This window comes from Melanotaenia boesemani, chromosome 23, assembly GCF_017639745.1.
Source record: "Melanotaenia boesemani isolate fMelBoe1 chromosome 23, fMelBoe1.pri, whole genome shotgun sequence".
Lineage (NCBI taxonomy): Eukaryota > Metazoa > Chordata > Actinopteri > Atheriniformes > Melanotaeniidae > Melanotaenia > Melanotaenia boesemani.
In genome coordinates, this window is record NC_055704.1 from 11,737,709 (window position 1) to 11,761,285 (window position 23,577).

The window sequence follows — 23,577 nt, forward strand, 5'->3', positions numbered from 1 at the left end:
GCTTTGAATTGGCTTTAGCTGTTTCCCAAAGAGTTGATGCAGATATTGCTGTAGTACAGTTAGCCGAAAAAAATTTATCCCACCGTTTATTCATATATGATATAAAAAAGGAATCACTGAGCAAGATAGGATTTAGTGTCTAGATTAGTGGTTATATTATGGAGAGTCTAATTCAAAGCTACCTGAAGAGTGATCAGAGAGGACACATGGATTAATCCTACATGTGTGGATACCTTATGTCTTCATTCTTAAATGACTTATGTGCATTTGAGAAGAATGTATAATCTCTATAATCTTATTGTCCTCCATGTATCTAGTTCAGAACATAGTTCTCTTGTTGCTTTTGACATCTTCAGTAGTGTCAGTTTTTTGGGGGGATTATAATCCATTACCATGTCCAAGCCACAATTAAAGTCACCTACCAAGATTATATGAAACATCTCTCAAAAGTCCAGATTAAATGTCCTATCAGATACATTTGGATGGCCTGCTATTAAAATATATCTTCCATTTTTATCCGAAAGAGTTTTATCAATGGTGAAGTTGAGTTTTTTATGAATTAATATTGCTACTCCCCTAGAATTATAGGAAGAATAGAAGACCTGTCCCACCCAGCCTCTTCTAAGTTTTAGATGTTCAGTCAGTGAGATGAGTTTCTTGTAGCATGGTTATTCCAATATTATCTTTTTTTTAAAAGCTCTGATAAAACTTTGTGTCTTTTGACTACGCTATTAATACCCTTAACATTAAGTGTGATAAGTTTAGTAGTACTCATTCTATTCAATCATTAATACATCTGGCTGTGCTTTGAGTTTACAACAAACTTTAAATTTATGAATGAAAAAGGTGCTGTCAGAAAAAAACAACAAACAAACAAACAAAAGACATATTAACACATACATTCAAACAATTATCTAAAAAAACCTTTCAAACAGTGAGCTATCATAGTGTGTGTTAGATTTGATACCAGACAAGTGCATTTTTTTTTATAAAAAAGAAAAAAAAAGACAAATGCATTTTAAATAAATACTCTGATTGCAGTTTGATAAAGCATGTGCTGCTGTTGCCTTCCAGTTTTGGTACCTAAAACCAAAAAGCCTACTACCAAAAGCCTATGCCACCCTAAGTTAAAAAAAAGAGAGAGAGCGAGAAACTCCAAGTGATAAAAAAAGAGAAAAAAAGTCATTATAAATCAACGTAACTTTAATTTAACACAAAAAAGATCACTAGGCCTAATATATCCTTCAGTCTGTCATATCTTCGTCAATTTATTCTTTTCCTCCCTTTTTCCCCTTTTTAATTTATGAATTTATTTAGTTTTTTAGATAAATAAGGTCTTCTTCAAAGAATTTACAGCCAAACAATTTCGTGACTTCGCCTCTGGAGGCAACCCCGAAATATGAATATAAATAAATGGTGGCCAAACCATCACATGTGCCATGAAATAAGTGAAATTGTAATAATATCACGTGGTATATAATCAATACATGGAGTTACATAATAGTTAAAATTTTAAATCTGCGCTCCGCATCAGCCCCGTCTGGCCAGCGGTAAAACACCGATAAAGAACCCGGACACCTCGTCTGGAATCGGGCGTCCTTGCTGATGTGTTGCTGACACACTTTGGTAAATTCACTGCGTTTCTTCTTCACAGTTAGACAGTCTGTACTGAAGACTTCGTTTAGCTTTGACTGCAGCCATTATTTTAAGTTTATCTCTGGTGTTGTGGAGTTTAAGAATGATCGAACTCCTCAGGAGCCAAAAATTGAACAGGTTGTTTTTCTTCTAGTCCTCACTGAAGGTTTGTTGATGCGTATATTGTCTATTTTGTCCCTGTTTTATATCCTCAACACGCTCAGTTATTACTTGTAATTGTGTCTGAGATTTTTTGAGTTTTTGCCTTAAAGTAGTCACATTGTCTTCCACCGTGGGTACGCTTTCTTCGGCCTCAGTGATGCGCTTTGTTTGGGTGTCCAGCGTTGTTAATACTCTCCAGGGTTGCATTAAGACGAGAGAATTTCTCATCCATTACTTTACGTGCGCATCTACCCAGCAGCCATCTCGGTAAAACAGTATTCTAACTTTATAAACGTCACACAATTGCATAAAAGCATCAAACTCATCTGAAACTAAAAAGAAACTGCTTTAGGCTATGAGTCCAGCATCTGTTACCATGGTGATTAGCACATTCAAACAGCCAACTTTGGGACTCTGGAACTCACAGCCTGCTAAACTCATCTCACTTACATTCCTCCTTTTGGGCAAGTGATGAGCTGCAGCTTATGTCAAAGAGCAGTGAGCACCCACAGATGGAGTAAACTGTTAGTCGACCTTGCTTGAGATATACAGATATACAGGTGGAAACAAATTCACATGCAAACACATCCAAAGTTAAGTGAGAAATCACTGCATTTTGTATGGATTTTTTGTTATCATAATGATCATGTGAGTTCTACACAGAGGAGATAACTTTTAGGTCACATGACTTCTCTCATATTAAAAACTGTGTTTCTGTATTCTGTATACTCAGTTATTAGGCCTATGTACTCAGGGATAGTTTTATGAAACAACAGCATCAGAGAAGGACCAAAATACTTTAGTGTACAGGTGTACACACTTTCATTCATAGATAATTATACCAGTGCTGTTTGTATATACTTTTTAAATGCTGACAGTGGTACTGAATTCACATGAAAAACATTATCAGGCATTTTTTTTTTCTTTTTTAGCAAAAAAGGCCACTGACATGAAACTTCCGCTCCATATTTGCCACGCCAAAACAATACTAAGAGAAATTGCCAAACCCTTTTTGACATAGCCAGAATCATGCTAACATAGAGCAGTTTGCAAAAAACCTTATGGCCCTGTGCAGTGCAGGCAGCAGCTGTAGTGAGAAACAGAACAGACCCCTTTTCTGATGTTGACAGGGCTTGATCTCTCAAGGATGCAAAAATTTGGGTCATTATGTTATACTTATAAACAAGAAAAAGCAAACCTGAACTCATGTAAGGAAGCATTTTTTGTTTGGTATGTAAAATAAAGTTTAGCTTCCACACTGTAGAGAGTGGGAAAGTCCAGAAACAGACTTTTAAAGTCTTTTGATCATCAGACATAAACAAATATGACACATGATGATAACACTGAACTGAAAAGGGCTAGTGAGACTAAAAAGATTAGAAAGTCCACGTTTAAGACACCGGGCCAGAGGCAGATAGTCAAACCTGCAAGACAGAGCAAGCCTATAGACTGTTATAGATTCAAGGAATGTATAAATGCACTGAAGCATTGAAGGAGAAGGACACATTCACTCTTAACAAAAAGACTTAATTTATTGGAATTGTCATGAAAATACGAGTTGTTCTTTCCCAGGGGACATCAGGGTTTTATTTGGACTATAATCTAGTTTCTGGATCTGGAGCCTGTGGAAGAAGAAGGAGTTCAAGTAGATATTTCAACTTTCCAAATCAATGAATTATATTAAGCAATTATATATGCTACAGTAGCATTAGAAGTATAGCAAAAGGCAGAACTATAAAATATAGAGGATTACAGCAATGATTTTTCCCCCCAAAACAAATAAATGTACAGAATGGATGCCTACATTTCTATCTCTGATCCTCAAACTGCTTCCAGGGTGGTGAACTGTGACTGTTGTGATTATCTGCAGAAAAATATCAAGAGATTAATGTTACATGCATATTTACTGCACAAATATTTTTATGGCATGTCGGGGCAAAAAAAAAGTTGTCTCTCATTACCTTTTCACAGTCTGGTTTATTTTCTGCAAACTCTGGATGTTTCTCTAGAATGTGCAGCATGGCGTCATGCAGCGTTAGGTAGAACATGGATGCTTCGACCTCGTCATCGAAGAAGCAGCACTTATGGAGTTTCTCCAGGATGTAAGCTGCAGGTAAAAAGAAAGGTTTAAGCTAATTTTCTTTTCATTTTTCTAGCAAAAGGAAAAAAAATCCAGCACTGGATGGTTGTTTCTTTGTAACTGTAACAAATCGGATGCCTTTTTTTAAGTAATTAAAAACATTTTGGTCTTGGTTCAATATATAAAAAAAATAAAATGAGCAAATTTACCAAAACACTGAAATAAGGAAACACGTGAAAGTCAGACTGCATTTACAAAGAAATTACAATGATTAAGACAGTAATGACGAGTTGTGAATAATACAGTTTAAGCATTTGTATGCATATATATATATATGTATATATAATGTTACAAGCAAAATAAACATCTGAAGTGCACGGAGCTCATGGTCCTGGCAGTTTTGTTCTAAAAGCAACTACTGTTGTAAAAAAGAAGGTAAAAATTTTAAACCTGTTGATGTCAAGATTTAAATTTGACCTGCAACAAATTCTAAATAATACATAATGGTAAAATCTGCATTTGTAATAATCAAATTGCAACTTAAATCCTGTAGTTTCATACTTACGATCACAAGCCACAATGTACACCTCCACCTCAACACGGATCAGCTCTTTCAGCAACTGCAAGGAATCAGTGATCCTTCGTTAAAGAAGCATTAAAGAAAACAGATGCTTCTAATGACACTTTGAAGAATCACACACTGTTTTGAGTCCTTTCAGGGCAGATATATCCAAGAAAGAGACTGCAGCAAAATCCAGAACCAGGCTATGGTTGTCCACTCTAGGAACGCTGATGTTGGCGGGAAGTTCGGCATTCCAGTTGATCCGTACAGGTAGGTCATTGAAGTCAGTTGGCTGGTCCAGCCCCTCCATGTTGCTCTCATCTTCTGATTCATCGATGGGCCCACATGAGGCATTCAGGAAACCCTTCTGTAAGGGTAAAAGATGTTTTCTCTCTTTCAGCCAATGCATCAAAAACAAAATATAAAATGTACAATGGAAAATGGTGAAGTCAGAGAAAAAGTTATTAAATTAATGACGCATAGGAAATAAGTTTAATTATGTGAGAGAGATATTAAGATAATGGCAGACAAATGTCAACAAAGGGATGGAAAAAAAAACTAGATTTTTTTTTAAAACTTTGAAATAGTAAGATAATTTATCCACAACTAGCTTGTTTTTCATACTGTACTTTAATAGCATTCTGGCAACGCTTTTATACACCAGAGGATACAATTACGCTCATTGTATGTGATCATTGTAAATGCTGAAGGCTAACTTGTGCACATGTTGTAAACCACACAAACTTCCAGCTGCTCCACAGATTACTGGCTTTGTTGCATCAAAAAGTTAGTTGACTCTGAGATAAGATGAAAGGAACCTTATCCCATCTAGGAAATGACACCGCATCACGATCTGACTGGTTTTTTACATCTTTGCAAGTGTGCAAACCATGACGAATAAAGTTTGGCTATTTAGGGCCGGTGATGATTTTAATGAAAAGTAGAATCTTTAAGGAGCAAAATTGGGCAGAGGAGAGGAGTTTCTTTCTGTTTCTTTTAAACCCTTTAAAAGCCTGAGACAGTTTGAAATTATTTGCGTTGGAATGTTTATTGTGGTCAAACAAATGAGTAATCAAAATCTTTTGTTTTGGACACCATGTGCTCTGTGCAAGAGATGAATCCTGATATATGATCTTCCAGACTGTTATCAGAAAGAAGTCCAAAAGCCAGATTTTTTTGATAATATGGGGTTGTATCATTGCTCCTGTCAAAGTTCATTTACACCTCTAGGAAGTCAAAGCACAATATTTAAATATTATCTCTGCAAAGGCCAATTCTGATGAAGTGCTAACTGACCATAGTAATGATAGTGAGAATACTTACTGAGTTGTTTTAAAACAGACAGTTAAGACGAGGTCTCCACCACCCTAACTGGGAACCTCACGTTATAACAATACCTTTGTCAGACAGTTACTATGGCCCTGAGTAAAGAAGAAGGTATACTGGACATATCACCTATAGAGAATGTAGGCGAATGTTGAAACAGAAAGACCAGCAACGATGACCCCATACTTTAAAATATTTAAACGAGACAAGAAACACTTCATCGCTTCTTATCCTCAGAGACAGAACATCATTTAAGTGTCATGACAAGACATTTCACCATTATCGTGTTAATAGCATCACTGTTCCAACTTGTTTTGGATTTTTATAGGACTGACATGCAAAAACTGATGCACATTACGTAATGAATTGAAGTTTATGAAACATGAAATTTCTTTCATACTGTACTGTGAAAAAAAAAGTAATTTCTTTCTGATTTGGGTTTTACGTAATAATTGCTTTGTTTACAGTGTGTGTATTTCTGATATCAATTTTCTTTAATTGTTTAATGTCTACAGTGCTATTTGAACAGAGCTGACTAGTCAAAACAGAAAGAGATACTGATGGCCTCATGAAAATTGAGTAACTGAGCCTTTTGTTGCTCCATGAAAGTTTTGCCATGATCAAGGCGAATGCTGTTGTTGTCAATGAACAGATTTAGAGGGATTACTCACAGAAGTCCACTGCAGGTCACCCTTCTTCAGGAGTTTCTTGATGGTCCTCAGTGCTTTATTCCGCTTTCTCAACACTCGCAGTGGATTAAACCCAAGCTGAGAGGACATGTATCACAAGCATAAAGTACAAAAATCAGCTTTATTTATTTATTGTTTTTGTTAGTTTACAATATGACATTTTAAAGACAGTTTCATTGTTGTTAGCTCTTTTATTTAACTACATCTTTCATGGAAAATTTCATCCTGACCTCAGTAAATGATCTCTTCAAACTTACAGCTTCCACTAGCTTGTTCCTGAAGAAATCTGAGTTGGCAAAGAAGATTGGTGATGGGATCCTAAAGATCTTCACTCCCTCTGTTTCATATATCTGAAAAAAATATTAAATACAAAATTATTGTGAGATTGAGGTGAAGTACCTCATCAAAATAGGTTATAATCTCTCTTCTCATTTCTGCTTACTGCTGTGACTGGTTAGTTTTAATTTTGTTTGGCTAAAAACATAAAAATTTAATTGAGAAGGGAAGACACAGAGGAACGAAGAGAAAAAAGAAAATGTACCTTTCTGGAAGTAACACTACCTTAATGTAAAATCTGCTTATTAAGAAGCAAGGGTTGTTCTGAAAATCTGATTCCCTGCAATATACCCTTTATCGGCCAGCTTATTAAACAAATCATCCATTGTCTATGCCCACTTGTTCCAGTGCAGGGTCATGGGAGCCTATCCCATCTGGTGAGAGGCAGGGTGCTACCCTGACAGGTTTCCAGTCCATCACAGAATTAAACATCCCCTCAAGCTAACACTCGCTCCACGGGAGAATTTAGAAACACAAATTAACCTAATATGCATGTTTTCAGAGTACCTGTTGAGAACCCATGCGTCCTTCTTGCTGTGAGGCAAAGGTGCTATCCAGGTAATAGTGGTTATTGTGCAGCCTGAATACTAATATATAGTTTTATAGTCATATTTAGTGGGTTTTACAAGTAACTATATTTATAATAAAGATATTACTTGAACTCATTAGAAATGTGATTTTTAATGTGAAATACAATGTTATTGATACAACTATCCTATTTGTCCTTTGAATATGTTGCTGCTGGTTAGCTAAACTTGGTTCAAAGACTAGTGTCAGATAATTGTGTATTGTAGGTTATGTGTCTTTTCATCTGTCTTGGTTTAAAAGATTTTTTAGCACAAGCTACAAAAGACACCTGACAGCACATACACATCTAGCCTACTTACACTGACGTAGTCTTTTCTGTCTTTGTAGATATCTGTTCCCTTAATGTTAGCCAGTAGGCTGCAGCGAGGGCTGGAAGAAAAAACACACAAAAAGATTTTAACATCAGTGCTTTCACATCTGGCTGCTAGCATCTCTGCTAAATGCTAACATCGCTGTGCAAATATACTCACAACTCAGTTTTTACTCCCTGCTCGTAAACTCTACTTTTTAATTGAAACTGATGCAGTTTAGCATGTTAGCATGCTAACATTTGTAAACTACTGTTACAAAGTACATTTAAGGCTGATGGTAGTGTCATTAAATTACAAACATCTGACTTATTACAGTTGTCATGCGAGTGGACATGACTTACACATTTTTTGCTGCATGATAACTGACCCAGCAGTTCAATATATCACAAAGAAAACAAAGGTTTATCTGAAAATATATTTCTTCAAGAAGAATTACAGTATAGCCACATTAGCTACACCAATATTGCTAACACCTGTGGGCTGACTTTTGAGAATCAAGATTTACAAAAGAAATGATACGCTGAGATAAAAATGCAGCATTAGGATTAAATAAGTGGTCTGATACTAACAACTGAATCCTGAGGACAACGCAGATCAACTCCACACCAAGACCGACAGCTAATCCAAGATCAAGCCCCAGCAGTGTGGATGCAATACAGGTAACAACCCATACCACCTGGACATAGCAAGGAAAAGATATTTTTTTCTTTTTAAAGAGGCAACTTTTGTTTTATTTTATTTAATTTTATTTCAGTCGCATCTCACAGTGTGAGGTCTTACACAGTCTGGTTTGTCCCTCTTCCAGAGGTATGGGATTTCTGTGACCTGCATCAACATGCCCTTTAGATTGACGATGACCACAGCACCCAGCACAGACTGTTAAAACAAATGGCCAAAGGTCAATAAAAATTCTTTTATAGTAGATATTGTCTTATTCTTGGTTCAGATTGAGGGAAATATGGTTTTTACTGACCTTTGGAAGTGGCTCTAAAAGGAAACCGATAGCCAAAGTAACAACCATCACTATGATAGCTGAAAGTAAGCCAGCCACCTGAGAAGGGGAGAAACGGTATAAAATTACCTAAACTACAGATATATGACAACCAAAAACATTGTATGCCAGTTCCTTATAATATACCTGTACCTGTACAGGGAAAATAAGCCTGTAGTTGTTGCATGTATTGACAAATTAAAAAAAAAAAAAATTGTATATGTAAAACATGGCTTGAACACAGATCCAATATCATTGAGTGGTAACTCTGAATTACATTGCAGTCGTTTTCTAATTATACATGATTTTTGACATTTAACAGGCTAATTGAGGCCTGTAGAGACTGACACGTAGTTCTTGGGATTTTAGCAGTTTCTCTGAGAGTTTCATGGTTTTGGCTTTGGGTGAACTTGTTGGGATGTTCACTCCTGTGAAGAATGAACTTAAATTGAATTGAATGTTTTCTGCTTAAATATTTTTTGGGATAATGGACACCAAATTGCTCAGAAATTGGCTTATAACCCTTCCCAGACTGATAGGGAGCAACATTGCTTCTCTAAGATTATATAAGATTATTTCTGATGTCTTTCCTCCTTGGTATTACATTGATACTCATCTGAAAGCTGAAGACCAGCAAACTGCCAGACCTCACATTGGTACAAGACATCCTGTGGGTATCACATGACAAATACATTTGTATTTTACTCAGTCTCCCTTCCAAGTACCTACACATGTTACACACCATTAAATAACTAGGATTCTTGATATTTGAATTATGTAAACACTTAATCAAGTTAGTCGCAAGTGCAATTAATCTCTAAAGCCATATTATGCTTCAGCAGATACTTCAACAAAAACAGTCCTGTTACACCAGCAAGTACCCAGTAAAATTAGTCCAGTACAATAGTTGGTCCACAACAAGTCTTTTATCCATAACCTGTTTTAGATTAAAACTGCAGGATTTTAAGGCATTATTCGCTTACATTTGATGAATGGCACCCGACTGCTGCATAACAGTTTTTCACAAATTTAGTAAAAAACTACTGCTTAGTTTTCATTGGCTTAGTTTTTGTTAAATAACAACAAAGTGTATTTGCTGAAATGTAACATTTAAGTCTTTGAGCTGTAAATTTTCAAAAACTGCTTTTTAACAATTCCTTAGTTCATTGGTTACAAGGTCGTCCAGTAACTGTTCCTCCCTTTCTACACATGTTAATAATAATTACACTCTAAAGCAGTGATTCTCAAACTTTTTGAGCAACAACCCCCAAAATAACACATGTTGGTGTTCGCAACCCCCAACCACATGCAACAACTTTAAATGTGTGATGTCTCAAATGGGTCATCTTGCAGCATCCTCTAAATATAAGGCCTGAAAACTGTCAGAATCTTCATAAGTAAGGAGAATAAATTGGTTTTTGGTTGTTCACTGCTGTGAAAAGACACCTACATGCCCAAAATTAGCTTATCTCACAGAGATAATGTCAAATTCATTATATTTAAAAATGGCATATGTACTAACCTTGCTGTTTATGCATTAATATGTTAAAAAAATGCTAAATTCAAATATTTATCTTTTCATTAATGGTTTAATTTTGACAGTCCTGGTAAAAATCCCAAATCTATTTGATAAATGTAGGCTATATATTTTTACAATTATCTGGCGACCCCCTGAAAGTATCTTGTGACCCTCATGGGGTCCTGACCCTCAGTTTGAGAACCACTGCTCCAAAGGAATAGTGTAAGATCAGATACAGTATATTTATTTACCTGAGTTTTCCCCCCTGTGCTTTCCTGCACTGCACTCCTTGAAAGAGCTGTACTCGCTGCAAAAGACTTGAAGGATGCTCCAAAGATGTTGCTGACTCCAAAGGCTATCAGCTCCTGCAGGTCAGAGAGAAAACAAAATAAAGCACACACTCCTATTACATTTAAAGCTTTTATCCAAATATTGTTAACGTAAGAATGTTATGACATACCTGATTCCCATCTATCGTGTAATCATGTTTTACAGCATAAACTTTTGCTACAGAGAAAGCAACAGCAAATCCCACTATAGCCATCGGAAATGCTTCCACTGCTGTCTCCTGAAAGATGTCAAGGTTTGGGGCCATTGGAGTTTCATACCTGAAGTGGTAGAAATCTCTCAGATGTACATGTAGAATACAAAGAGTCTATTTCTGAAAAATGTTGACTGGTGGGTTTTTGTCTTTAAAATTTTATGTTGATTTCTTACCCTTGTGGAATTTGGCCGACAACCTCAATGCCATACCTCGTCTTGAAGTCAAATGCATATGAAACTCCACATGCAATAACAGTCTGGAGAAGACATCACATATTTTAGATGTTAACATTTGAAGTGTTATTATTTCTTGCCTGAATCTGTGCATTTGTCTCAAAATGAAAGGCATTCATTAACAGCTGATTTACAGATGTCTGTCTGATATGAAAGCTATCTAAATTATCTTGTCACTTTAAAGATATGTGCGCTCATGAATGGAAAAAATGCAGCCAAATTGTGTGTTAATATGACTAAATAGCGCTTGCCATCTCGTGCTGTGCAAACATTTTTAAGGACCATGTTGCATAATGTTGCTCACCATGATGACCTCTATTGGGATGGGCACAGGCAGTTTGGATTTGAATCTGTCATTCAGCTCTTTCACAATAAACACCACCACCATGATCACCAGAGCGATCACCACATCACACACATTTGTAGACTTAATCTTGTTAAATATTATCTCCAAGGTCTGGAAAAAAACAAATAAAAACAAAACAAGAGTACATCCAGATAAACCATCTCCATTCATGATAGATTGAGAGATTGAGAGAATGAAGGTCTTTTGTATTTACATATATGATAGAGAGCGGCCCGCTGATGCCTGGAACTGTCAGCCCCAGCACAAACTTAAGCTGAGAAATCAGGATGTGAATGGCAGCTGCTGTAGTGAAGCCAGAGACCAGAGTGTCTGACAGGTACATCACAACAAAGCCCACCTGTAGTATTCCCATCCCCAGCTGGAAGAGATCAGAGAGGAGACAAAAGCGTAGCTTATGATCAAAATTGAGGAAATGTAAGTAAAGAAACTGTCCACGTCATCCTAACATAACATTTTCAATTAAATAACATAGAAAATGATAATGTACCATAAATTTACTGTCTCATTGATTTTTATACTTGCAAAAAAGTTCTCAAAGAATTTAAACATTAATTACTGATTTTGTTGATGAATGAAAATACCTTTATATTCATCTGCTCATGTTGGAACAAATGTCTGCTGATGGTAAATGACTGTATTGATGAGTATAGATGTTCCAAGACTTATTTAAGTCTTGGAGGGTCAAGTTAAGTTCAGTTAATGGATTTCAGTCTCTCAGTTAAAATAGATGTTATGAAGGGTAAATGAAGGAGATAAAGGAAACTAGATGAAGGAAATGAACAATTTAGGCGTTTTTCAAAGGCTGCAACCTGGAAATGGTTAGAGATAAAAGCATACTATAAATTCAAAAATGTGGAATATGAACCAGAGTTTACTCATCTGTTTTGCATAATAAACAAGAATTGGCAAATAGCTGAGAAAGGTCTTCACCATTAGTGAAAAAATGTTTTGACATGTTGAGCGCTTTCACTGTAATCTGCTCTGTATCGCTGACTATGACAGCATCCTTATCAGCTCAGTAGGATGTCTTTTAAAACTTGATTTTCCTCATAAACTTTGCATAGTGTGTAAGGATTGAAGATCCACATGTCTGTTATCTAGTGGGAACAGGTTTTGGGTCTCATCTGCTAAGTGTGTATTGAGGAGATATGGGTGTGTGGAGATTTTATGACTGTCTGTAAAGATTAGGGTTTACACAGCATAGACGGAACATAAGGCTGGAAAGACAGTAAAGTCTGAGGTCTTGGTTGTAGTTCAGTTTTATTTTTTTAAATCATTCTTGAGACAAATCAACCAATGGCCAAATAAACCTTTTGCCACATCTGTGGGCGGCTGTAGCTAGGGAGGAAGCGCAATCATCTGCCTGAACGTTGATGGATTGATTCCAGGCTTCCCCTGATCACATGCTGAAATGTCCTTGGGCAAGACTCTGAACCCCACATTGCCTCATATCGGGGCACTTAGTATTTGACAATAATAAAAGTGCAGCGTAGTGTGAGCACTTTGAGTGGTCAACATAACTAGAAAAGTGCTTTATAAGTACAGCCCATTTAGATCTGCTGAGAAATTGTTATCCAGGAAAATCAGCAGAGAGGAATTTATTGCTGAATTTGGCTTTGACTCTGAATAACAAAATGGAAATGGTGAAGCTTTACGCTTTGATATTTGAAGTGTAATTCAGCAGCTATGAAGCTATTAATGACTGAAAGCTGTCTTTTGGAAGGACAAAAACCCAATGACCTATCTGCTAAGTTATAAACTAGCTAAATGATGCAGCATGAATAAGTAATCATTTCACAAAGAGAATATAACTAAAATTTCCTTAAGAATGTAAAATATTAATCATTTAGTAACAGTGAATGGGAAAACAATAAAACTAGAATTTTTGGGCTAAGTCCTCTCTCAGATGAGAGAAAGAGATAAAATTAGCTCATCTTGAATTTGATGGAAGGAATACATCTCAGAAAAATTGGGATAGGGACAACAAGAGGCTGGAAAAGTAATTGGTAACAATCAAAGAAAAACAAAAAACTGGAAGAGCATTTCACATCTAAATAAGTAGATTTAAAACAGGTCAGTAACATGACTGGATAAAACAAGAGCACCATAGAGAGGCAGAGTCTCTCAGAAGTAAAGATGTGGCAATCTGCAAAGAATTGCTTTTACAAATTGTGGAGCAGCCTCAGAATTTCAATATGAAATGGCAAAGAATTTAAATTCCAGAAGTTATGGTCCACAATATCCTGAAAAGAATCTGAGAAATTTGGGGACATGTATGTGTGTAAGAAACACAAATAATAATCAATAATTTGATTGTATTGCTTTCTGCACCCTGCTGTAATGTTTTATGTAAAGCACTTTGAATTGTCTTGTACATTAAATGTGCTATACAAATAAATTTGCCTTGCCTTGTCAGTAATGGACCCTCAAACAGAAGTTAGGACTGATATAATTAGATGATTTTCGAGTTTAGAAGTCTTGTTAAAGTGCATAAGCAGGCTGCCGTTTGTTTAAAGGTCCCATATTATGCAAAATTCACTTTTTAATGGTTTTGGAACAGTCATACTGGTCCCCCCGCATGTGTAGGAGACCCGTAAGTGTGAAACTCTTTCAGGCGCTCTCTCTCCCCCCTGCTCCACCTCTAGGGAAGTAAGCGCTGAAATGAGCTTGTTTGAAAGCGTGTACGTTATGACGTCATAAGGGACAATAACCACTCCCCACAGAGCGATGGACCCGCTTACCGGCTCTCAAAGCCCGCCCTCTAAAAATCACCTAGCGCCCAGTGTTTTTCCCTCTTCGGCAACCCTCGTTAGCGGACATGGCTAAGCGACAGAAGCACTGTTCTGTTTGTGGCTGCATAAATGAACACGAAAACGTTTTTTTTACTTCCATCCACTGAACCCACGAGGACTGAGTGGATTAATTTTATTTTTGGAGGAAATGTACCCGGAAAACTTCCAAAGGTTTTGCATGTCTGTGGCCAGCATTTCAAAGAGGACTGTTTCCACAACATGGGGGCATGGAAAGCAGGCTTCGCCAACCGTTTGAAGCTGAAGCCAGGTTCAATACCAACTGTCCGTGACACAGCTGGAGAGGTAAGAGCAGTACTGTTAGTCTTCTTGCTCGAACTTCTTAAGGAATGGGTTCCGGTGTTCCGGCGTTTGTTTATCCTTCACTACGCTGTAATCAGCGTCTAGTAACCGCTAAGGCCTAACCTGTCAATCACCTCATGACGGGCGATGCGATGGGCGGAGCCAACAGCTGAGCTGCTCCACCAGGGTTCCGCCCACCATAAACGGCACATTTCTGAAGCTGCTAAAAAGAGGGAGGTGAAGAGAAGCCGCTGCACTCAAACTGAGGGTCGATTTGTCCATACCATGGCGGAAATATTTCATTTAGATATTAATGAATGGTCTCAGATTGGGAATAAAGTGTATAATATGGGACCTTTAAGAAATGCTAAGTGTGCATTGAGGAGATTGTATGGGTGTGTTTAGATTTTATGACTGTCTATAAAGATTAAGGATTTACACAGAGCATAGACAAAAGATACGGCTGGATGTAAGGACACTAAAATCCAATGTCTGGGTTGTTGTTTAGTTTAATTTATCAAATAAATTCTTGAAACAAATCAACAAAAAGAAATAAAAGATTATACAAATACCAAAATGAAAAGGAGCAGAAAGATATCTATCTATATATATATATATATATATATATATATATATATATATATATATATATATATATATATAAACTTCTATAAGCTATTATAAAAATTTTATTTAACTTTTTATTTTAACATAATTTATTAAAAAACACATATTAGCCTCATAGCGTAATTTCCTGTGGCCATATTTTGGCAAAATTTTGATATCTAACTATACTCTCCTTTTGCAGATTGACTGCACAATTTCCTATAAAACCTTAAAATATGACTTAGACAATTATACTATGAGGCAAACGATATACAAAAACAGATACAAACAAATGCAAAATAAAATTAGGACAATGTAACCTCATAGTTGATTTAGCCTCTTTTATATCTTTGTCCAAACTATTCAATAAATGAATTATTTTTACAGAAGTACATTGTCAGTAGAGTTCTTAATCTGGGTTTTTAAAGTTTTATTTAATCTCTTTTTTCAAATTTTTTTTTCTGGATATTTGATGGTCTTAGAAGTTAGAGGGGTAGCTCAAAAGCAATTTAACTGCCAAGTCTCTCTAAATTAATGGGGATTTGCCTTTAAAACAACTTACTAATGACTAAAATGATTAAAATTGAGGTTTTTCTTTGTGTAATTCTTTTTTCTTTACACTTCCTGTCACGGCTGTAATGCCAAGTCATAGTCAAGATGATTTGTAATCGAGCGTTTTAGTGTATTATTTTTCTTGTTTTAAACCAGAATGCTTGGTTATGGATGGTATTAAAAAAAAAGATCCCGATAGGAGCCAGTTTAGTTCTTAAGAAGGCAAGCTCAGTGATGATGGTTAGGTTTCTAACCTGCATGATGCCAATAAGGAAGGACACAGAGTAGGCCACTAACACTCTCTGCTCGTCGCTTGTCAAGCCCTCAAACCCTGTGATGTTGGCGGGTGGTCTGTCGTCTGGGACCAGCCTGGTGACCACCGAACCAAGCATCAGACACAAGACTGGGAATGGCCCTGCACAGACAGAGAGGGAAGATAGCAGATCATTTAAATGCAAGTCTTTCAAGAGAAGGTAAAGAGAAATATGCTGCATGCTTACCCACTGAGATGTGTCTGGAGGTACCGAGGAAAAAGTAGATGACAACAGGGAAGAAGGCAGTGAAGAGTCCATACCAGGGTGGCAGAGAGGCCAGCAAACAGTAGGCCAGACCTGCAAAACAAAAACACACAGAACACTTGTATATAACACAATAATATTAAACGATTTTATGCTACAAACTAGGGATTTTCAGGTGGATTTTTAAAGATTTGCTGCTAATTTTTACTTTTTAATTTCAGTTTGTGGATAAAGACAAATGAAAGAAGGCGAGACATGATGAGATAGTGGTAAATAAAAGGTGTGACATGGGTAAAACCTGTCTAGGATTGATGTCAGTGTATTGGCGTGGCAGTGTGAACTTCCAGGAAATTCAGCTTAACTTCAAAGAAGGAATAACATTGTGACAGTGATAAGCATGACCTCCCCTGAGGTCGTGCTTATCAATTTACACAATTTAATTTTATAGTCTGGCATTCAGTTGCTCAACACAACAACGTGCAAACAGAAACAGTCTCAATGAAACACCATAAACCTGCTGTTGACTTTACCTTGCAGGACAGCCACCAGCCCCGTGCTGACACCAGACACGATATCGGACAGGAGCCATTCTTTGAGTCGGTAAATTTTCATCCAGCTGATTACTGGCAAAAGGGAGAGAGCTGCATTCTTGGCTCTTTTGGCATCACATCTAAAATGAAACCATTTTTCTTTATTTATTTAGTTTATAGGAAAAACAGAAGAAGCACTCACAATAAATCCAAGATGAAACAGACAAACTGTTTCAAAAAGATCCTGACAGATTTTTGACCAATTCTATTCGAATATGATCCTCAAAAGTAATAAAAGTTTAATGACTTTTGCTTATAAAAGTGTATTATTTTTCTGTCATTTATTACTTGAGTTTTGGCTTAAATGGTTTTTTACAGAAAATACAAAATGTACATTCAAAGAATACGTATGGAAATAAATCAAATTAAGAGGATTAATTAGCTAACTTAAACTAACAAACATCATTATATCTTATAATAATATTACACACAAGTAATCATATGCAAAGTGAGTACCTACTTTTATCATTTCCCAGGGTCTGACATGGAGTTTTTTTTATATTGTTGTACTTAAAATTTAACTAAAAGGCTTTCTTTTTTCATGTAATAAAATTTTAATTACATATTAATTTATGTATTGCAACAATTACTCCCGTTTTGCTTACAGGTTTTTCTATTAGAAATTAGAATAAAACCAACCCACGGCCAAATAAATCCTCTGAGAGAAATTATTAACAAGAAAAATCAACAAAGAGAAATTTTAGCTGAATTTAGCTTTGACTGAACAGCAAAATGAAAATGCTGAAGCTTTAGACTCTGATATTTTGAATGTAATTCAGCAATTATGATGCTATTAATGACTGAATGTTGTCTTTTGGAAGGATAAAATAACCCAATGAGCTATTTGTATAACAGAATGATGAACACACTAAAGGATGCAGCATGAATAAGTAGTCATTTGACAATAAAAATGCACTAAAATTTCCATAGGGTTAAAAGAATTACATGCTCAGTAACAGTGTATGGAGAAAGAAAACCAAAATAGTTGGGCTACATCACCTTTCAGCTCTTAGAATATGACCTATCTTTTCTGTTTGTCTTTTTAGGGTTTAAAAAAAGGGTTTAAACCTTTGGAACAAATCTCATTGGTCAATCATTGGCTGTACAGCTCATGTCAAGTCAACTTTATTCATAAAAAATGCTAAAAACAAAACAAAACAAAAAGTTTTTTGTTTGTTTTTTTAAGCCATAAACTCTTACTAATGATTTCCTTATAGATTCAAATACTTCCCAAACAATGCTGTTGATTTCTCAGTTTACTTTTACCCCTGCAGGCTTCCTTAGAAATCATACTGAACGTAGTCTGAAGTAAGCGTGAGGACCAAAATATCAAAACTTAATCCAACCAATGTCCGTTTAAACTAATAATACTGGTGTTAAAAGTTAAATAAAATGCAGGTCACAGTATTAGACTGTTGTTTGCTAGTATACTCACTTATCCCGATAGGGATGACTTTGTATTTTATGTTAAAAAGCTTTTCCTGCAGTCAGTTCACATCATTTGACCAGACGTCTTTTGTTCCTCTGGACTCATACGAGCAGGTTAAATTTTTCAAAAACTTCAAAACAGCTAAATATAAACCAAAGATTTTTATGTTCCTTACGTGAAGTACTGGCTGATGTGATCCAGGATAGTTTTGCGGTGCCTGTAGACTCTCTCATGCTCCTCAGCAAAGGAGTTTTCTGAGTACAGTGGCCTGGTCACCACATACTGCTTAGCTGCTGGTCGCATCATCTCGCCTCTGCTGCCTGGAGGACCGCTGCTCCCTCTCTATGTGGCTCTGAGATCCATTAACCACATTAATTGAGGAAGAGGATCCTGCCTTGCCTTTGAAAGTGACTTATCAAATATAATTAACAGCAAACAACAGAAGTCCAGACCCCTGAATAGAGACGTAACACGCAAGCCAGGTTAAGACCTGGACTGCTCTAAAAAAAGGACTCTGTTTTAAATGCAGAAACAGTGGCAGGGAGGTTGATTTTGAATTGTAACACTGAAATGTCCCAGCCAGGTCTTCACAAGATCACCTTTTCTTTTCAAGATGGAATTCCCTTCTGGAAATATAAAATCCTAAAACTGGAAACACTTTAAAAACACTTCGTTTAATATAGAGCTGCTTATCACACCTACCTGATAGTGTCTCAAAGTTTCACCGTGGTCTTCTTCCTGCTCCAGCACCTGGAGATAAACTGGAACCTGAGACTGTTTTGGCATCAATAAATGCCTTCTCTTCAGCTTATCACCTTTGTAATAACTAAGCAATTTTTATGATTAACTCTACGTTTCGCACAACTGCTGGATCTCTGCCTTATCCTTGACCATTGTTCTGACTGATATCCGTAAAGCCCAACTTTCAGTGGAGGGAGGATGTGGTCAGTGCAGACAGGACAGGACATTACAGATCTTTGTTGTGAAGTGGAAATCAAGTTGCAGTTCAGAAGGAAACAGCCCTGTTGTGTTATTCAGTTACCAAGAAAAGCCTTTAAAGAAAACCAGCTGAATGCATGAGTTGTGTTTTTAAAATGTCTTTATCTATTAGTCAAAACCCATGAATCACCTTAATATCTTTGGACAGAAGAGGGGTATAAAAGGAAGAAGTTCTTATAAATTTACAGTAAAACCAGGAAAGAAAGAGGAAAACTTGTATGAATGAGAGATGTGTGCTAGTGTGTGATGTTAGATGGTTTTACTCCATTCAACAGGAATGCAAACATTTGTGAGTGTGTGATGGATGTGTGTGAATGACCTTATCAAAGTGTCTGTGCAGAATTAAGTGCCGGTGATGCCTGATTTTGCTGTTTGTTGAAGAGTAAGAACATGTCAGGCCAGGTTCATGGGAAACGTGTGCTTTTCTTTTATGAATACACCCCTTTGTAATCACGTAATCTTGAGTTTTAAAGAAAAAAATGCACTCAACAATGACGGTGATTAATTTCCAATACAAAGTGTAATACAGGGAAAATGTCATGAGTCATGGTAACAACCATAATAAACAGGTGTAGTCTGTGTGGTGGCATTTTCGGTCTGCTTTTGTTCTGTTACAACATGCTAATTTATACATGATTGCAAAATGATTTATAGTTGATAAATGCTGGTATTAGCTTGCGTCAGTTACACCAAGGTCAACCGCTTTCCACTTGGCACAGCAGGTGTTTATTTCCATAGAAAAGAAGAATGTGTTCATGGTATGTGTGGTTTATACTCACACACTGTAAAGAAAGAGTTGTGAAAGCACCGAACATACAATTGTACTGTCAATTTTTCAAAACATAAATTAGGTAATGTGCTAGCTGTGAACACACCTCTTCTAAAATACTGTAAGTCTTAAGCAAATATTCTTTAGTTGCAATTAAATCCTCTGTAAAGAGCATCATCTTATCGTAGCTAAGCAACTGCAGTAAAACATGGAATCAAATTAAAATCAAATTAAATTAAATGAAAAATAATTTATAAATTCTAAAGGGAATTTGCAAAGTTTAAAAAAAATAATAATACATTTTTACATACAGGATAATGCAGGAAGGATCTACTTTTGTCTTACATTGGACATAAACATGCAGGCCTGTCAAGCTTTAGATATGCATGAAGCTGGAGAAGCCATTGCTTTGGAAGAAATGCTGATGTAAATAACAAACTCCAAACTTTTTTTCTCTTCTAAGTTGGACAAATTGTTGAAATAGCAGTTGTTTTCTATACTAAAGGTGAAGTTTTTATTTTAAATTTAATAGTGAACATTAAACATATGTAATATCTTTGTGAACTGTATCATGGAAATGTAAGAACCCAGTGCTCTAAACCTTTTAAAAGGGCAAAACCTTTCACCAAATCACCTCAAGACCATGTAATAAAACTTTGATAGATTTTAACCAAGATACTAAGTGGACTTAGAACTTTATTACCAATATAAGCGAGGTAAAAGTTGTAAAGCTAAAACAAACATTGTTTTAGCTTTACAGCTTTTGTTTTTATGTGGCAGGCATTGGCCGGCCAAGGAAATAAAGATGGAAATAAACAAAGGCTGAAATGTTGCGCAAGTACATCAATAAGCACTGTCCCTTTTAAATACCTGAAACCTAAAATCAATCTTTATTTTCTTATAGTTAAAATTTAATCTTATAATTTCTATAGTAAATGGAGAGTTGCTTTTGCATCTAATGATGCTTATTTACATGCTTACATGGCCGAGTGCTTCCAGTCGCTGCTCGTGTTGGTGACTGCTGGACAGGTGGAAGAGGTTTTTTGTTTTTAACTGTTTTTTTCTTTCTTTTTTTTCATTGTCATTCCTTATTCTTTTTTTTTATCTAATTCTGTGTTGGACTTTATACGTACGTGTTCTTTTCTTTTTTTAAATTTTAACTACACTTTTAAGTGCTACTTTTCCCAGTTGCGCAACTTCGATGCAGCTTTGCCCATTTCCTTGTTTACATCCACTGCAACACCACTACTCAGGACAACCTGCTATTTTACCCCTCGTATGGAATATAAGTATGGATATTGGTGGACTTGAAACTTTCCCCATCCAACAGCATCAATGAGCTGGTAGACACAGTTTCATCATAAACCTCCTGTGTTGACAACATCATCCCATCCAAACTTCTTCACCATCTTCCCAAATAACAATCCCTGGATCACCAACGAGCTCAAAGAAATCCTCAACAAGAAGGAAAGGATCATCTGGAGCAGGCAAACTCTTCAGCCAGACTCCTGTTTGCCGATTTCTCCTCAGCATTTAACACTCTGCAGCCCTACATCATGGCAGCATTGCACCTCAACTGGCTCCCACCAGGCTGTGTGCTATCATCCTATACACAGAGAACTGCAGATCCACACAGCCCAACTGTCTTCTGGCGAAGTACGCTGACGACACAGTTATCTCGTCTCTGCTGTCTGGCGCCCCACATGGACAGGTCCTGCAGGAGGAGGACTGTTGTGACAGCTCATGTCTGTAACTGAATGTTAGCAAAACCAAGGACATGTTGGTGATCTTCTCCCACAAGCAGGGGGATCTGGCTACTTCCATGAGAAGCTGGTGAGCTAGTTGACAGCGTTCAAATATGTTTGCATCATCTTTGACCATTTACTGACTTCTGCTAACATTTATTTATTATTTTGTTCATAGAGAGCATCATTGCATTCTCTATCACCTCCTGGTGAACAAAACTGTTAAACACACTAACTTAAGCATATGTAATCTATTAGCAGCTTAATTTAAGATACAATATGCATGCTAACATGCTAAAAATAGTTGCAATAAAAAATCTATTGACCCATAAACACAATCAGGAAATCAGTATTTTCCAGGCAAAGACTTCATGTACACTAAATCAGCTGTCAACAACATGAAAGGTGTTTTATGACTCACTTTAAATTAGTTATGTGCAATATAGCAGCAGCCAACACAGGTGCTAATGACAGCACAACTATTTGACCTTGTGAAAAGGTTGATTTTACTGATAGAGATAACAGATCACACATAGGCAAAGGTTCCAGAAGAAAATAAAATCATTATAAAGTTGAGGGTTCATAATGTTCTACAGGAACAAAAATGAATAAAAAGCCTTATTATTTAGCTTAAGAATGTAAAAGTGTTTATTTTAAGTAATTAAAATGTCACTTACTGATGCAGACAGGTCACGCAGCCTTTCCAAGTCCACCAAGTATATGTTGTCCCTCTAAATCTTGTTTTCTTTTTATACCAATGCCCGCTTACTAGAAATAGTTTAACTCTATCACAGCATGAGGAGTCTTTACCAAATTAACAGACAGCTGTGGTGAACATTTCAAGTGTGTTTCCTGGGTTTGATGTGTGTAGGAGTGACTGTTGAGAGCAGGTTTGCTTCTGTGACTGATGGTACCAACCATGCAGTATTTCCGCTCAGTGGATGTAGCAATCCCATTTCACAGTCAGAATGAACATTATTCTACCATTAGTGGGAAAATGTTGAGGTTTGGACCTACACAGTTTTCCACACTAGAGTGACAGCTATCCAGTGGTACAAAGTTAACAGGGAACATTGTTTTAAAAAAAATAAATAGTAACATATAAGTGTAAAAAGGAAAATTAAAACAAAGTTGATACATCTCCATTTGCTAAAAAGTTGGAATGTTTTCTCAAACTAAAAATACTAATTGTATTTAACAGAAAATATATAAAAAAGAAACAATTTTCAGTATTTGCTGGATAACTTTAACAACATCAACAATTGGTATTCAGCAACACACTCAAAAATGCTAGAAGAGAAGCAACAAAAATACTTTTTTGCAGGGTATTTGAATAGTTCTTTTCGAGAAGAGGCTACATTTAGCCATGCTACATTTAATGGGTGATAAGTAAGGGTGTCAAGATTGGTTATAAAAGAAGCATCTACATGCGCCTTGATTTTCAGAAACAAAGATTGGCTATTTTGTGCCAAATTCAATCACTAAAATCAATTTATATCAATGAAAAACTGCAAGGAACTCAAGTCTTTCAACTCGAGAAATTTCATTACATTAAATTACAAGGCACCTAGATGGAAACTGATGTTAGACACATAATCTTTGAGCCACCAGGAAGTGATGCACAAGAAATGATCATGCCACTGGGATCAATTCAGCTGCTTGCAGTTAGGAGGACATTGAAAAAACATAATGCAGAAACAATAAAGTCTGCAAACAAACAAACAGCCCTTTTCCCTAAAACGTCCCTTGGTCCTTTTATATTGTCAATTTTGCAAAGCTTGTTTAAGAATTTGACCAACATGTTGCTTTTGGCAAAAAGAAAAAAAAAGAGAAAAAAACAGTCCAGTGGGCCATTGGAGAGGGAAAACAGAATGTGCCTGTAACCAGTTGCAACCACAAGGTGGGCATTTTCCTGAGTGGTTTTCTATGTTTAC

At 36.4% G+C, this 23,577-nt stretch overlaps 1 protein-coding gene across 2 annotated transcripts; it reads right to left on the minus strand.

The window, feature by feature from the left end:
* Positions 1-3,334: 3,334 nt before the first annotated feature.
* On the minus strand, positions 3,335-22,508 carry LOC121634793 (chloride anion exchanger-like). Of its 2 annotated transcripts, XM_041977714.1 has the most exons (21): positions 22,321-22,508; positions 18,306-18,482; positions 16,642-16,781; positions 16,094-16,204; positions 15,848-16,008; positions 11,537-11,701; positions 11,281-11,433; positions 10,917-10,999; positions 10,660-10,807; positions 10,451-10,564; positions 8,663-8,740; positions 8,470-8,565; positions 8,259-8,365; positions 7,678-7,747; positions 6,712-6,804; positions 6,437-6,532; positions 4,579-4,806; positions 4,443-4,497; positions 3,759-3,904; positions 3,602-3,661; positions 3,335-3,419 (listed from the first exon to the last, which is right to left on the minus strand). In XM_041977714.1, exons 2-21 carry the CDS (start codon positions 18,434-18,436, stop codon positions 3,393-3,395), a joined length of 2,262 nt encoding a protein of 753 aa, XP_041833648.1. In that variant the 5' UTR covers positions 18,437-18,482; positions 22,321-22,508; the 3' UTR covers positions 3,335-3,392. The 2 variants fall into 2 exon arrangements, with proteins under 2 accessions (XP_041833648.1, XP_041833649.1); XM_041977715.1 differs by lacking the exon at positions 22,321-22,508 and having other exon boundaries at positions 18,306-19,547.
* Positions 22,509-23,577: the final 1,069 nt, after the last annotated feature.